The 16,738-nt window shown below is 35.5% G+C and overlaps 1 protein-coding gene and 1 pseudogene across 5 annotated transcripts in view; both read left to right on the top strand.

The window, feature by feature from the left end:
• SENP6 (SUMO specific peptidase 6) overlaps positions 1-16,738 on the top strand; it is a 109,660-nt gene that overhangs the window by 40,212 nt on the left and 52,710 nt on the right. For 3 of the 5 annotated variants that reach the window (XM_012471805.3, XM_012471810.3, XM_064360912.1), the window contains 2 exons: positions 1,395-1,415; positions 8,761-8,831. In XM_012471805.3, the coding sequence (XP_012327228.2) occupies positions 1,395-1,415; positions 8,761-8,831 (92 nt within the window). The remainder of the gene's footprint in view (positions 1-1,394; positions 1,416-8,760; positions 8,832-16,738) is intronic. The other 2 variants (XM_012471808.3, XM_012471809.3) reach the window with 2 other exon arrangements.
• LOC135268549 (U6 spliceosomal RNA) lies at positions 5,430-5,523 on the top strand (annotated as a pseudogene).

The raw sequence follows: 16,738 nt of genomic DNA, 5'->3' as shown, positions 1-16,738 counted from the left end.
TATTTTAGTTGCATACTCCACATGAGAGGAGTATAAGATTAATATGGGAATTTGGGGATTTTGGGCTTACAGTTAGTTCCAAATATTTCATTCCTTTTATAATAAGGAGAAATAATATCAGGATGTGAATCCTGTTTTATTCTAAATTGAAGGTTTATATAATTTCATTCTTGAGTAAATGATGTTAATAGCTTTTTGGAGTTTTTATGAACTATGAAAAAGTGTAGAACTTTTTATATATTGGACTTGTGATAAGAAGACATGATTTTAAATTATCGGCCTTTTCTTGTGTCCCAAATCATATACTGTATTTAATCTAAGATATTTGTGCAAAAGTTTCAACCTTAAAAAAATTTTTTTTTTGCTCAAAAGCAAGTAATCATACCGAATATTAGGATCAGTCTGGACCCAATAAAATTTTTATAATTTTTAGGAAATTCTGTTGTTTCTTGAAGACTATTTCTGTAACTACAGTAGTCTCCTTATTTGGGGTTTTGATTTAACCATTCCCTTATTAGTAGATAGTGAGATTGTTTCTAAATTTGCTATGATATCATTATTGAATTTTTCAGATATTGAGAATTATGTTCAGGTGAGGGAAATACATACTACTCATAAGAGTACAAAGGAGGTACCATGGCATTAAACATGAAAGGACAGGTTAACTCTGGTACTATATAGCAACACTGTTGAGCATGTGATAAAACTAGGTGTAGTATATAAAGCAAAAAACCCATGCCAGATGTGGTGGTGCATGCCTGTAATCTGAGCTACTTGGGAGGCTGAGGCAGGAGAACTGCTTGAACGTAGGAGTTGGAGGTTGCAGTGAGCTGAGATCGCACCATTGCACTCCAGCCTGGGTAACAGGGCAAGACGCCATCCCAAAACAAAACAAAACAAAAAACTCATGTGCTCACAAAAACATTTGTTCATCTTCTGGCAGCATAATCAGAAAGTGTGGTTGACAGCCATTTTGTTTATGAAATATTTCCACCAATGCTTCATTTTGCTATATTGGATTCAGTACTATCCTCAGTTTCAGGCACCCATTGGTGGTCTTGGAACGGATCCTTAGAAAATAGCGGGGAATACTGTATTCTAAAATAACGTATCTTCAAATATTTGATAAAGCCTTTTCAATAATTTTTTATATTTTTGTGTATTCATCTTTCTTCCTGTTAAATATCTTAAAAAATTGTTTATTTTGTGTATTGACAGAAATTGAGAAACAATTTAGACATGATTCAAAACATAGTATATTATATATGTAATGTATTTAAAACAAATTGATCACATTATAGTTTTGCCTTAATGACTATACTTACTACAACTACAGTGATATATAATCAGTGAGGTCTTGCCTCTTACGTTTTTTTTCTTTTTCATGTTTTAAGCAGTCTGGACCGAAAAGAAAGGTAAGCTTAATATTGAAGAAATTAGAGCATGGATATAGTGGTAAAATATAAAATTATTTATGTGTTTTAAAAAATATTTGTTGAGTTATAGTCCATAATTAAAGCTTTTTATATATTTATGGGATATAGAGTTTTATTAAAGCTTTGTGTATATTTATGGGATATAGAATAATAAATATATCAATACAGGTTTATGATATATAATGATCAGATCAGGGTAATTAGTATATCTATTACTTCAAACATTTATTGTTTCTTTGTGTTGTCAGCATTCAAAGTCCCTTCTGGCTTTTTGAAAACATAAAATAAATTATAGTTAACCATATTCACCCTATAGTGCCACAGAACGTGAGAACCCATTCTTCTGTCTAGCTGTAATTTTGTATTTGTTAACCCACCTCTCTCCATCCTCTCCTCTCTCACCCTTCCCAGCTGATAGTATCCACAGTTCTACTCTTTGTAATAAAAGGAAACTTGTTGACAGTACAACATGATATTTGGCTTATATAGATGGTATTTGAGGCTCATTCTCAATGTACATTTTTCCATGAATGGTTATTATATGTTTATGCTAATATGTGACTACTTTCTTTTAAAAATAGAAGATTTCAATGCCTTAGTAGTAAAATTGCTTTCAGTTACATCATCAAAATCTTTATCATTGTATTTTAGTGATAATACTTGTTTTTTTTTTTTTTTTGAGACGGAGTTTCGCTCTTGTTATCCAGGCTGGAGTGCAATGGTGCGATCTCGGCTCACCGCAACCTCCACCTCCTGGGTTCAGGCAATTCTCCTGCCTCAGCCTCCTGAGTAGCTGGGATTACAGGCACGCACCACCATGCCCAGCTAATTTTTTGTATTTTTAATAGAGACAGGGTTTCACCATGTTGACCAGGATGGTCTCGATCTGTTGACCTCGTGATCCACCCGCCTCGGCCTCCCAAAGTGCTGGGATTACAGGCGTGAGCCACTGCGCCCGGCCCAATACTCTTGTTTTTATGCTTTAATAGACTGGAGGGAAGGGAAATGGATTAGAACACCTTAAGCTTAGAGTTAAATCTTTAAACATCAAGTGGATTAACTTCTGACTGAAAAGTTCATAACATAATTTTGTGATCAGTCTTCTTGGATCATTACTTGTTCTCTTTGTAAGAACACTGGCAGACACATGTTCTTTTAGAAGATATTTGAATGGTATAGAAGGCATGGAAAAGCGTTTAAGAAAAACATTTCTTCGAACATTTCAAAGTGAAATGATCGTAATTGTTCTAAAGTGGGTATCCATAAGAGTAGCTTCTCTGGGCCGGGCATAGTGGCTCACGCCTATAATCTTAGCACTTTGGGAGGCCAAAGCAGGAGGATCTCCTGAGCCCAGGAGTCCCAGACCAGTCTGGGCCACATAGTGAGGCCCTGTATTTACAAAAAATAAAATAGGCCAGGCGTGGTGGCTCACGCCTGTAATCCCAGCACTTTGGGAGGCCAAGGCGGGCGGATCATGAGGTCAAGAGATGGAGACCATCCTGGCCAACATAGTTAAACCCCGTCTCTACTAAAATATAAAAATTAGCTGAGTGTGGTGGCGCGCATCTGTAGTCCCAGCTACTCAGGAGGCTGAGGCAGGAGAATTGCTTGAACCCGAGAGGCGGAGGTTGCAGTGAGCCGAGATCGCGCCACTACACTCCATCCTGGTGACAGATCGAGACTCTGTCTCAAAAAAAAAAAAAAAAATAATAATAATAATAATAATAATAAATAAAATAAAATAATTGGCCTGGTATAAGTAGCAAGACAGTAAACAAACTGGAAAGTTCAGCTGTTTTTAATTTTCAACCAACCTATTGAATCAATTAAAAAAAAAACAAGTCTATAGTGCCTTTCAAATGCCTGAATATTGACATTTGTGCATCGGCTGATGGATTGATGTTTTCAGTTGCCATGTGATGGCTCTGCATGGGCATGGTGGTTGGTGCTTCAGTTTTGACAGCATTACCATCTTTGGTGATGACATGGGCAGCAATGTTTCTATAATTGTTTGAAATGGTAAATATATTTATATATATATACATACTGCCTTTTAGGCATATGCTTTTCTTCATTCCAAGTATTTATTGAACTTACTGTTACAGGCATAAGGATACAGTGATGAACAAAACAGACAAGATCCCTGCAGTCCTGTAGTTCACATTCTTATGGGACAAAGACTAATACTGAACAAGTAAAACATGAAATACTTTCTATGTAGAGAAGTATAGAATTGGGTGATGTGATAGACTGATAGTATGATTTCTTTAGATTGCATATTCAGGGAAACTCTTTACTATCAAAGTAACATTTAACCAAAGACTAAAAGGGGAACTGGCAGTGCCACGATCGTAAGAATAGCTTTTCCAGACAGGGAAGAGGTTGTGTTAAGTTACTAATGCAGGAATGAGTTTGGCATGTCGAAGAACAGAAGAAAGGGGCCACTGAGGCTGGAGCTTAGAGAGCATAGGAGACAATGTTATGAGATGGGTTTGGAGAGATTGCCTGGGACCCTAGGTCATAAAAGGCTTTGTAAGGTGATCTGAAGCATTTGGATTTTATATTAGTGCAATAGAAGCTTTCAAGAGCATTTAAGGTAGGGAAGTATTGTTACCTGATAAGTATTTGAGATTTTTAAACACAGTCTTTTACGTATAATATATAATTTGGCACAAACAGAAGTTTTAATCAGTGGCAATTCAATTAAGGCTGAGCAGGTTCCTCTCTTAATAGAGGTATATTACAAAGGAAAGTCAATAATAATCTGTAAGTACTTAAAACTATCTCAGCAAGGTCTAGGAGTTGGGAAGGTAGAAAGGCAGAAAGAAAAGCAATCTTTTTGGCAGGGAAGGGAATTAGGAGGGTTAAGGTGAAAAAATAAAAGGATTTTGAAAGTCTCATCCCATTAGGGATATAATGGAATTTGCATTCAAATGGAAATAATTTGAATCTTGATAAGTAATAAGTGTTGAGAGGGAAGGCATCTATATTCGTTTGTTAATTCAGTAAGGAAGAGAAAGAGTATGTTGTGCAAACAATATTGTATGAAAATAGGAGAAAAGAGAAAACAAAATGAAATAATAAATAAAAATATAAAAAGTAATAGAGTAAGATGAAAACAAACCTGAAGTCTGTCAGCAGTTATAATAACTATATTCAATATATTTAATAAAAGACATACTGATTCGATTAAACCCAGCTATACTTGCATCATCTAAAATAACCAATGCGAAAGTAAGTTTAGAGGTACAAGAGATAGAAACAAAAGGAAATCATGAGTGGAAACAAAAAGAAATCATGAGTGGGATTTTAATAACAAGGGAGATGGAGTTAAGGATTAAAAATACTAGGCAGGATAAAGAAGCACATTTTTGTAATAGGCACAGTTTATAGGAAAATAACAAGTAAATAAATGTAAAGGCTCTGCTAAAATAGTTAAAATTCAAGAAATTCAACATGGTGAAACCCCACCTCTACTAAAAATTCAAGAATTAGCCAGCTCGTGGTGGCGTTCGCCTGCAATCCCAGCTACGTGGGAGGTTGAGGCACGAGAATTGCTTCAACTTGGGAGGTGGAGGTTGCAGTGAGCCAAGTTTGTGCAACTGCACTCTAGCTTGGGTGACAGAGCTAGACTCTGTCTCAAAAAAAAAAAAAAAAAAAAAAAATTGTGAGAGATTTTAATACATCTTGAAAATTAAACTGGTTTGTCAGTTAAATAATAATAAATTTTAACTGTAAAATAAATAAGACTTGATTTCATTTCCACAGAAATGTAAATATTTTATCATCTTTAATAATGGAAAGATTAATAAAAAGAGCTATTATTAAAGCAAGTCAAACAATAACAGAAAGACAAATGATGTCCAGATCCTGGTTTTTAAATACCACTCTCCAATAAAAGGAATAGAGAAATTGCTGATTCTGGGGTTGTCATAGGTAAAACACAGAATGAGTGTGGTTCAAGATACCTAGAAAATGCTCAAAAAATTAGGAGTGCCCACTTCAACTTCTCCTGTATTAAAATTGGAACAATAGAGAGATGATTAGTATGGATGACACACAAATTAGTAAAGCATTTCATATTTTTGTAAATTATGTGTGTATATTTTATCCCAGCAAAAAAAAAAAAATAACAAAAAACACCAAAAGGATGTAGTTACATCAAAGGGAAACAAGCCAACTAAAAGACCTCTCAAATGCCCAAAGTGTTAACAATTGGATAACTTAGACGGAGGGACATTCTATAAAATATCTGACGAATTCTCTTCTAAATACTGAAAGGCAGAGACAGGAGACTAAGGAGACATGATGACTTAATACATTTTATTCTAGATTGGATCCTGGAACAAAAATGGGGTATTAGTAAATAGCTGGTAAATTTTTTTCTTTTTCTTCGAGATAGAATCTGACTCTGTCACCCAGGCTAGAGAGCAGTGGTGCAGTCTTGGCTCACTGCAACCTCTGCCTCCCAGATTCAAGTGATTCTTGTGCCTCAGCCTCCTGAGCAGCTGGGATTACAGGCACACGCCACCATGCCCTGCTGATTTTTGTATTTTTAGTAGAGATGGTGTCTTGCCATGCTGGCCAGTCTGGCCTCAAACTCCTGGCCTCAAGTAATTTGCTGGCCTTGACTTCTCACAATGCTGGAATTACAGGCATGAGCCACCTTGCCCAGGCAGTAAATTTCTAAGGCTGGACTTTAGTTCGTAAGTGTACCACTGTTGGTTTCTTTTTTGACACATGTGATGACAGTATTAAAGTGTTAACATTAGGGTGAGAGATATAAGGGCATTCTGAATTGTGTTGGCAACTCTTCTGCAAATCTAAAATTATTTCAAACTTAGTTTACTAAAAAACAGACTTTCACAGCTGAGGCTTATCTAACTTTTGATGAACAGAGCATTCTGATGTCATTTAAACAATTCAGGATAGAGAAGTAAATGCTCTCTAGTTCATTTTAAACAGTTTGTAAAAATCTTTGTTTATAAAATGGGACCTCTAAAACTATACAAACACAAACCCTAAGAAACAAAAGTTCTACCCACCTACACAGGAAGATATCAGATGACAGTAGAGCTTCTCTGCCTCTACTTGGTTAGGGGTAGAAAAGAAATAGCCAGACATTAAGTCCTAGGCTTGATCTTCATATGAGTTTAGATTTTGAAATTTATACCTGCAAGAGTGATGGAATCTTCAAATTAAGAAATTAATGTAAATGATGGCTGGGTGCGGTGGCTTATGCTTGTAATCCCAGCACTTTGAGAGGCTGAGGCAGGCAGATCACTTGAGGCCAGGATTTCAAGGCCAGCCTGGCTGACTTGGTGAAACACCATCTCTACTAAAAATACAAAAATTAGCCCTGTGTAGTGATGCACACATGTAATCCCAGTTACTTGGGAGGCTGAGGCACGAGAATTGCTTGAACCCGGGAGGGAGAGGTTGCAGTCAGCTGAAAATGCACCACTGTACTCCAGCCTGGGCAACAGAGCAAGACTCTGTCTCGAAAAAAAAAAGAAGAAAAAGAAATCAATGTAAATTTTGATTTTAGATCATCTAGCAAAAAGTTTTTAAAACTGAATTTTGGAGAAAATAAATATATGGCTAGGTAATTTTATCAAACACATTTTTATCTTGAAATTTTTACATTGTATTTAAGATATTCTTCTATTTCTTCAATTTATTATTTTTTTAAAAACAAAGCTTTAATTTGCCCTATTTTTATAGGAAAAAATATAGTGAATATTGAAAACAGAATGGCCATAAATTCTAGAAGTATAGGGAAGTATACATAATAGTTTAATATTATATTACAATACATGATAAGATTGTGGCTATTATATGATGTATTCAACATGTTGTTCCTCATTGGCAATGCACGGTTTAATACACAGGTTCAAATTGCAAAAACACTGCAGTAATATAACAGTTTCATCAATCTCTATACATGCATGTATGATTTACAGTCTCAGATGATTTATGTCAGTTTTTTTTTAGTAAATCTAGATAAACCTGGATTTGGAAATAAGACTATATTATATTTTCTTTAGTGTGAAAGTGTATGGAACTTGAAAATAATGCATTTTATTTTAATTGCAAGTTAGAAACTGACAACCTGCCTTTTTTCTATAAGACTGTTACTACTTCATCTCAGGCAGATTCTCATTTCATAATGCATATCTTCACACATTTCAAATTTTTCAGGGTGGAAATTGCCCAGTTGTACCAGATGTTGCTCTGTTCAGTATTGGTGCAATTTGCTAGGATTCAGATTCTGGCATTGCTATTTAATAATTGTGTGACCATGGTCAAGTTAATTAACCTTACTGCACTTCAATTTTTTCATTTATAAAGCATTAATAATAATATATGCCTTATAAGGTTATTGTGATGATTAAAGGAATTAATAGATACAAAGCACATAGAACAGTACGTGGCACATGATGCTATTTTCTAACTGCTATTATAAGTACACTACTATCTCCACCTGTACTGTTTTTTATTTTGTTATTTTCATATTTTGTTTTCATTTCAAGTACTTTGATTTTTGTAGTATAAGACTATGAAATTCTTGCAAGAATGTGTCTTTGGAATTTTTGTTTGAGTAAAATGATTTTAATGAAATGAAAGCTATGATTTAAATTTACTAGATACTAGTATATATAGAATTAAAAATAAATAGCCTCTTCTTTTTATGTGGTTTATTAGAGTAGGAAAGTAGCTATCGTAACTCCCTGGTCTATTGCACTTTTTGCAGTTCCCCTTTTATAATGCTTTTATCCTACAATTAGCTATAAGCTTTTTGCTTTTTTCCTCCCAAAATTAGTGTTCATTTGGCTTTAAATAGATACAGTATTTGGATGTAGTTTTTACATACAGTACTTGCTTAATAAGGATTATGTTTAAAATCCTTGAAATTGTATGTATTTGAAGTTTAACAGAGGAATTTAATACTTTAAAACAAATGTTCTTATAGCCCCTACATAATATAGTCATACTACAAGACTAAAATACTGTTCCATGATTGCTGGTCTTGTACATGATGTTTTTTGTTCTGATGTTGGAATTGTTCTCAAGACAATCTCATTCAGCATTTATTCCTTTATTTATTAATTAGTTTTTAAACAACTAAAATACATTTACAGTAAAATTTTGCAAATTGAATTTCATTTATTGTTATGGTTTTATTATTTTATAGTATCACTTTTTATATGGCAAAGAAGCTATGATTTACTTTTAATAAGCTTATTGTAAGTATGCCATTAACTTTTTCATTTTGAAAACTGTATTTCCTATTAGAATAAAATTATATAAATTTCTTTTTTAGGAAAGAATACCCACCTCATGTCCAAAAAGTTGAAATTAATTCTGTAAGGTTAAGTCGGCCCCAAGGTGTTGGTAAGTGTGCAGTTTTGCTATACCTGTGAAGGATTTTGAATTACTGTGTGAAAAGTACAATAGAGATATGATGCTGGCTTTAGAATATTCCCAGATATAATAGATATATATATATATATAGAAAACCATTTTTTAAAACTGATTGGAGAATTTCTTCAGTGGTAACCTGATAGCTGGAATGGTTGCATAGTTAGGTGATTACAGTTTGAAATCTTTTGATTATTTTAGTATTTTTGTTACGTTACAAATGCAAATAGTAACTGTAGTTGAGCTGTAGCTTTGAAATTGAGTTTTATTGAACTATGTTATAATGTTGTGTTATATAATTGTGTTTTCTTGGTTTTGCTCCTAAAATTTAGAATACATTAGGGAACCACTCAATTAAAAAGAAACCACACCTGCTACAACTGTGTTAATAGTAGATACTGGAAAATCATTGTGACTAGAAATTTATATTCATATTGCGGTATTTTTCAACATACTGGTATTAATCCAAAAAATAAAATAAGGGAAAATAACATTTATAAAATATATATTATCATAAAATCGGTTTTCATTATCTAGAATAATGATTTTCACTGTGTGCCCATCTTGTTTTTCTGAGGTCCTTACTTGTTTAAATAACTCTGGTGGCTCTTAGTTCCAAAATAGAATAATTTTAAAATGCTTGGTTTTTCTGATAGCTAAGAGTGTGCTTTTAAAAACCACCCACAGTTTTTTTTTCTACTTTGGGTGAAAATCTTTCGTGCATGTTTTGAACATTCCTCTTGTTTTATAAAGAGAATATTCTAAACTTCATCCTTTCTTAATAATTTGCAGTCATTACAGATGTGAATTATTATATTTTACATACTAAGCATTTTTACGCTTTCTAAGTTTATTAAATTTAATAATAGTGACTACCGCCTTCAGCATTCATTCTGTTATACCTTAAATCTTTATTGAGTTCTTAATTGACTACATGCTGAGTCCAGTGCTTTACATTCATTATTTACTTTTATCCTAGCTTTGTGTTCAGGAACTTTGTAAGCTAAATTCAGCTATTACCTGCATTTTGTATAGTGGAGGAAACTGAGACACAGAAGGATTATATAACTTCCTCAGAAAGGTAGAGCTAGTAAATGACAGAGCTGTATTGGAACTCATGCCTGTTTGATGCCAAATCCCATGTTCCTAAATGCTGTAGTTTACTATATTCTTGCTCTGTCACAAAGAAAGTTACTTCTAATCCTCAGAACTGTATAAGATGTATTATCATTTTTATTTTAACAAATGCATTTCTGGCTAGGCACAGTGGCTCATACCTGTAATCCCAGCATTTTTAAGATGCAGAGGCAGGCAATCACCTGAGATTAGGAGTTCAAGACCAGCCTGGCTAACATGGCAAAATCCCATCTCTACTGAAAAAATAAATAAATAAATAAATTAGCCAGGTGTGGTGGTGCATACCTGTAATCCTAGCTACTCTGAAGGCTGGGACACAAGAATCATTTGAACCCAGGAGTCAGAGGTTGCAGTGAGCTGAGATGGTGCCACTGCACTCCAGACTGGGTGACAGAGCGAGATTTGGTCTCAAAAAAAAAAAAAAAAGGCATTTAAAATACGTTAAGTGATTTGGTCCACTAATAATGGTTTTAGATGCCAATGAGCCAGGCTTGTTACAAATATTTTTTAAAGCTTATTCAGCAGCATTCATTAAGTGTATAAGCATACTCAGATTAAAAGAAAAAAGAACATGCTTATTTACTTTTTTTTTTTTTTTGGAGACAGTGTCTTGCTCTGTTGCCCAAGTTGGTCTGCAGTGGCCTGATCTCGGCTCACTACAACCTCCGCCTCCCAGGTTCAAGCTATTCTCCTGCCTCAGCCTCCTGAGTAGCTGTGATTACAAGCGCCCACCACCATGCCTGGCTAATTTTTGTATTTTTAGTAGAGACGAGGTTTCACCATGTTAGTCAGCCTGGTCTCGAACTCTTGACCTTGTGATCGCCTACCTTGGCCTCCCAAAGTGCTGGGATTACAGGTGTGAGCCACTGCACCCTACCTACTGTTCTTGTAACTTGTTATTTTGAAATAATTTTAGACTTAGAGAAAATTTGCAAAATTGATACAGAGACACATGTTTATTTTTTCACACAGCTTCCGTTAATGTTAGTATTTTATAATCCTAGTACACTTATCAAAACTAAGAAATTGGCATGAGTGTAGGATTCTTAACTGAGCTGTGGAACTTATTCAGATTTCACCAGCTTTTCACTGATACTCTTTTTCTGTTCCAGGATTCAGTCTATGATCCCACATGGCATTTGTCATGTTTTCGGTTTCCTTGATGATTTTGAAGGCTAGTCAGTTGCTTTGTATAATGCCTTTCAATTTGGTGGTCATGTCTTAGGATTAGATTAAGGCTTTGCATTTGGGACAAGACTTTCTTAGAAGTGATGTTGTGGCCTTCTCAGTGCATCATTTCAGGGGTTACATGATGTTGAATATGTCTTAAGGTTGATAGGGTTAACCATGATCAGTTGGTTAAGATAGTCTCTACTGGGTTTCTTCATTGTAAAATTAATGTTTTTCCCTTGGTACTTAATAAAGATTTTAGAAGAGATACACTCTGAAACTGCAAATATCCTGTTTTTCTTCAAACTTTCACATTTCTTTTACCTTTATTGATTGGAAGTCTTCTGTAGGGAAGATCTGTACCTTCCTGATATATTTATTTATAATTATTAATTATCAATGTCTGTGGACTCATTGTTAATAAATGAGGTTCTTATAAGTAATACTCAAACTCTAGGAGAGGAGTTTTGATATATTTAACTTGTAAACTTTGTTTTCAGCTTCTGTCATGTTAGGTAGGTACATGTATGCTTGGGTGTAGGATAAATAGCAATGCTATAATAATATTGTATATATTGTTGTATGAAGACTGCATTTTATTTCAGGATTTCCCTTGGACATAGTTTTTAAAACATTAAGATTTCACACCCCAGGATCTCTAATTATTTGCATAGCACCTAGCATAATTTTCTACTAAATGATATCATGGTCTTTCTATAGTTAACACTCAAGGTGATTTTCTTTATTTTTTCTTTTTGCCTCCTTTATTTTGAATTTGAGACACTTGGTATGATTTTTTATAAGTTATAGGCACATATTAGTACTTACTAGCATTGATAAGCAGTTCTTTACTATAAAATTAAAGTTTGTAAACCATTAAGTGTAATTTTTGGTCAGACCACATATCATGTTGCTTTAAAAATTTTTTCTAAACATACAGAATAACAACTATTAATATCTCATTTTCTCCCTATTCTCTCATTTGTTTTTTAAACTCTTTTTTCTTTTCAGCCTGTTTTTTGTATCCTTGTTAGAGAAAACAGACATATACTGTCTCTGAGTGTACATTTAATTATATTCTTCATGTAATTACATTATGTGATTACAACTCAATCACCTAATTTAGCGTTACTTAACACACGTGTTAACTTTCGCATTTTGTTTGTTTGTTTTTGAGAGAAGGTCTTGCTGTGTCACCTAGGCTGGAGTGTAGTGACATGATTATGGCTCACTGCAGCCTTGACCTCCTAGGCTTACATGATTCTCCCACCTCCGCCCCCAAGTAGCTGAGACTACAGGTGCATGCTGCCCCATCCGGCTAATTTTTTGTATTTTTTATAGAGATGGGATTTCACCATGTTGCCCAGGCTCCTGTCAAACTTCTGGGCTCAAGTGATCTGCCTGCCTCAGCCCCCCATTGCTGGGATTACAGATGTGAGCCACTGCGCTGGCCACATATTAACTTTCAACCAATCGGGATAGCTGTTGTTAACATTTTAATATAATTTTCTAGACCCTTTCTATTCACATATGCCCATTTTTTTAATTGATACACATTATTCATACTTTGTGTACTGTTCTGTAACTTGCTTTTTGACTTTATGGTATCTAGTTTTTATACTCTCATTAAAAGATGACAAACATAGAACCAGCATGGAGAACACAATTAAAGCAAGTTTAAAAATCAAAAGCACCAGTTATGGTGGCTCACACTGTGATCTCAGCATTTTGGGAGGCCATGGGAGGAGGATCGCTTGAGCCCAGGGGTTTAAGACAAGCCTGGGCAACATGGCAAAACCCCAACTCTCCAAAAAATATAAAAATTAGCCGGGTATAGTGGTGCATGCCTGTAGTCCCAGCTGCTTGGACTGGAAGATCAGTCTCAGCTGACTGGACTGAGGCTGGAGGATTACTTGAGCCAAGGAGGTTGAGGCTGCAGTGAGCCACAATTGCACCACTGTACTCCAACCTGGGCAACAGAGTGAGACCATGTCAAAAAAATAAAAGTAAAAAGGATTCTTAAATTTATGGAGGACTTCCTTAGAAATTTCCAAGTTTCTATAATCATTTTTTAATAAATGTGTTGTGGTCCGCTATATTTATGTGGCATAATTTAAGTTGTTTTCAATGTTTTGACATTTACAATATTATTACCATACTGGTACACTACATGCATTTTATATATTTGACCTATTTCTTTAGATCAAATCCCTAGTAGAAATAAAATTTCAGGGACAAATGAGATACACGTTTTTAGGACTTGATATATTAATGCCAAAATGCCTTGTGTGGCTAGGCACAGTAGCTCACACATGTAATCCTAGCACTTTGGGAGGCTGAGGCAGGCGGAGTTTGCTAGCCTGGCCAACGTGGTGAAACCCCATCTCTACTATAAATACAAAACACTTAGCCAAGCGTCAGGAGAATCACTTCAACCTGGGAGGCAGAGGTTGCAGTGAGCTGAAATCACGCCACTTTATTCCATCCTGGGCACCAGAGTAAAACTCCATCTCAAAAAAAAAAAAAAAAAAAAAACTCGTGTAAAGGTGGTTAGCTCTCAACACAGTATTATTTGAGTTGGCCTGTTTTCTCCTGTTTTTCAGCAACATTAGATTATTATCATTCTTTTAGTCTTTGCCAATCTGATCAAAATGTTTTTCTTATATTTTCTTCATAACTGGTGAGATATCTTACAGGTTTAATGACCATTTGAATTTCTTTTATTTATATCCACCCATTTATTTATATATCCTTTGCCTATTTATTGCTTATTTAGCAACTCTTTGTTATCTCTGATGTAGATATCTTTCCATTTTTTGGTTTTTCTTTTACTTTTTTCTAATGTGGTCAGATAGTATGTTGTAGTTGAGTCTTTTGTTAAAGTTGGATTTCTTTAGTGTTGTGTTTAGTAAAGCTTTTCATACCCTGTAATTTGACCAGTATTCACCTTTATTTTCCAAAAGTCCTTGTAAATTTATTTTTATGTATTTACATGTTTTTACATGTAAATCATTTTTATTTAACAGCATTCTTTTATTTATTAACCTTGTTTTCCCTCAGTGCATTTGGATGAATGTTCAGGAATGCCTACTGAATATTTAATAAATTGCTGTAGGAATCAATTTCAACTGTATTTTTTCTCATGTTTTTGGAATGTTGTGTTTGGTTTTTTTTACCAGTTTTGCAAATACATTTGTAAGTTTTCCATTGATATCTTAATGTTGGTGTGATTATTAATTCAAGCTTGCCTTGTGCCCCTATAAAATGACGGTGTCTGTTCTTGGGGAACTCAAGGGCTAGAGAGACTACAGACTTGTAAACATAACTGCTGTAGAGTCAGAAAGTAGTATATAAGAGCCAGTTTAAACTGTGGTATTATAAAGGAATGGTCACTGCCCTTTTCTGGAGGTTTAATTAAATCTTCACACATAAAGATAAGGCCAAACATGGTGGCTCACACCTGTAATCCCAGCACTTTACGAGGCCAGGGTGGGAGGATCCCTTGAGCCCAGGCATTCAAGACCAGACTGGCCAACATAGTGAGATGCTGTCTCTATAAAATATAAAAAATTAGCCAGGCATGGTTATGAGCGCCTGTAGTCCAAGCTACTCAAGAGGCTGAGGTGGAGGGATCACTTGAGCCTGGCAGGTCATTGAGCAGCCCAGGTCGAGGCTGCAGTGAGCTCAAGTTGAGGCTGCAGTGCATTATGATCATGCCCTTGCACTCTAGCGTGGGCTACAGAGTGAGACCCTGTCTCTAAAACAAAACAAAACAAAATATAAGTAAAGCTGGGTTTTGAATAATTGAGAGTTTGACATACCAAGTAGAGGAGAAAGAGCTTTGTACCTAGTGAGAATGGAATGCAAAGGCACAACAGGTGAATGAGTCTCATCTTATTTGAATAAGTAATGTATCTAAAGTTGGAGAATAGTTAGAGGATGGCCAGAGTTGAAGCCATAGAAGTAGGTAGAGGTGGATTGTCATGCTCTAAAGAGTTTTTACAAAATCCTATAGGCCAAAAGTGTAGTATATAGCCTGAAGTGATTTTTAAAGAAGATAATGAGAAGGTGATAGAGCCATGACTTTAGTTTTATTTTACATTTAAAATCAGTCAGTAGCAGCTATGTAATGGAGAAAACCATTTTCCTAGTTTGTCTTTATGTTTTGAAAGATGATAAAAAATAATGTAAAAGCAAATACATAACCATTATAAAGATAACAATTTGTATTCTTTTTTTTTTTTTTTTTTTTTGAGACAGGGTCTTGCTCTGCCACCCAGGCTGGAGTACGGTGGCGTATTTTCCTGCCTAGGCCTCCTGAGTAGCTGGGACTACAGGTGTGTGCCACCATGCCCGGCTAATTTTTGTATTATTAGTAGAGACAGGGTTTCACCATATTAACCAGACTGGTCTTCAACTCCTAACCTCATGATCCACCCGCCTCAGTCTCCCAAAGTGCTGGGATTACATGCTTGAGCCACCATTCCCGGCCACAGTTTGTATTCTATCACTGTCCTCTGGGTAGTTATTTTTCAGCATATTAGTAGTATCACAGTTAAAGTCTCAAACAAGAAAGTTAAGCCTCTTTCTTAACCTGCTTCTCCCACAACTTCTATTATGAAAATGTTTATGCAGAAAAGTTGAAACTTCTACAGTGAACATGCATATATCTAGCACATAGATTCTACAATTAACACTTTTCTATTGTTTTATCACATGTTCGTCTAGTCTTCCCTTTATACGTTAATTTATCTTTTTTTTTTTTTATGCATTTTCAGGTGGATTGCAGACACCTGTTATACTTCTAAACACTTCAGTGGGCATATTATTAACTAGAGTTTAATATTTGTTTACAGTGTTTTTTTCTTTTGAGAGCTTGTTTGGAGGTTCTAGCAGAGGAGCACAGCTACTCATCTACTCTTGACCCAAGACCAGTCCTGCTCTAACCGGGATGGTTGTCCTCTTCAACCTAGCACGCAGCTTCAGGAGGGATACACATGGAGCAGTGAGGGAGAAAGTGGACAACCACCTGGCCAGCCAGATCAGCCGAATTAACCCTGGCAATCAATAGGGTGACAGACGTCACATCCAGATCACCCTCACATCCTTTTTTGTTGTTGTTTGTTTGTTTGTTTGTTTGAGATGGAGTCTCGCTTTGTCGCCCAGGCTGGAGTGCAGTGCTGTGATCTCGGCTCACTGCAACCTCTGCTCCCTGGTTCAAGCGATTCTCCTGCCTCAGCCTCCGGAGTAACTGGGACTACAGGCGTGTGCCACCACTCCCAGCTAATTTTTGTATTTTTACTAGAGACAGGGTTTCACCATATTGGCCAGGCTGGTCTCAAAAGCCTGACCTCGTCATCCACCCGCCTCGGCCTCCCAAGGTACTGGGATTAGAGGCGTGAGCTACTGCGCCCAGCCATATCCTTTCTTTTGAAATAAAATTTACTACAATGAAATACATGCATCTTAAGTATATAGTTCAATAACATTTGAAAAGCACATATCCCTTTCTAACCAAAGCCCCCGTGAAGACATAATACAAATAGTATTGTCACCTTAGAAAGTTCCCTCAT

Source organism: Aotus nancymaae, unplaced genomic scaffold (genome assembly GCF_030222135.1).
Source record: "Aotus nancymaae isolate 86718 unplaced genomic scaffold, 86718_ANA_hifiasm-v0.15.2.pri h1tg000040l, whole genome shotgun sequence".
Taxonomy (NCBI): Eukaryota; Metazoa; Chordata; class Mammalia; order Primates; family Aotidae; genus Aotus; species Aotus nancymaae.
The sequence above is the reverse complement of the archived record's forward strand: the minus strand, read 5'-3'. Positions and strand labels throughout refer to the sequence as shown.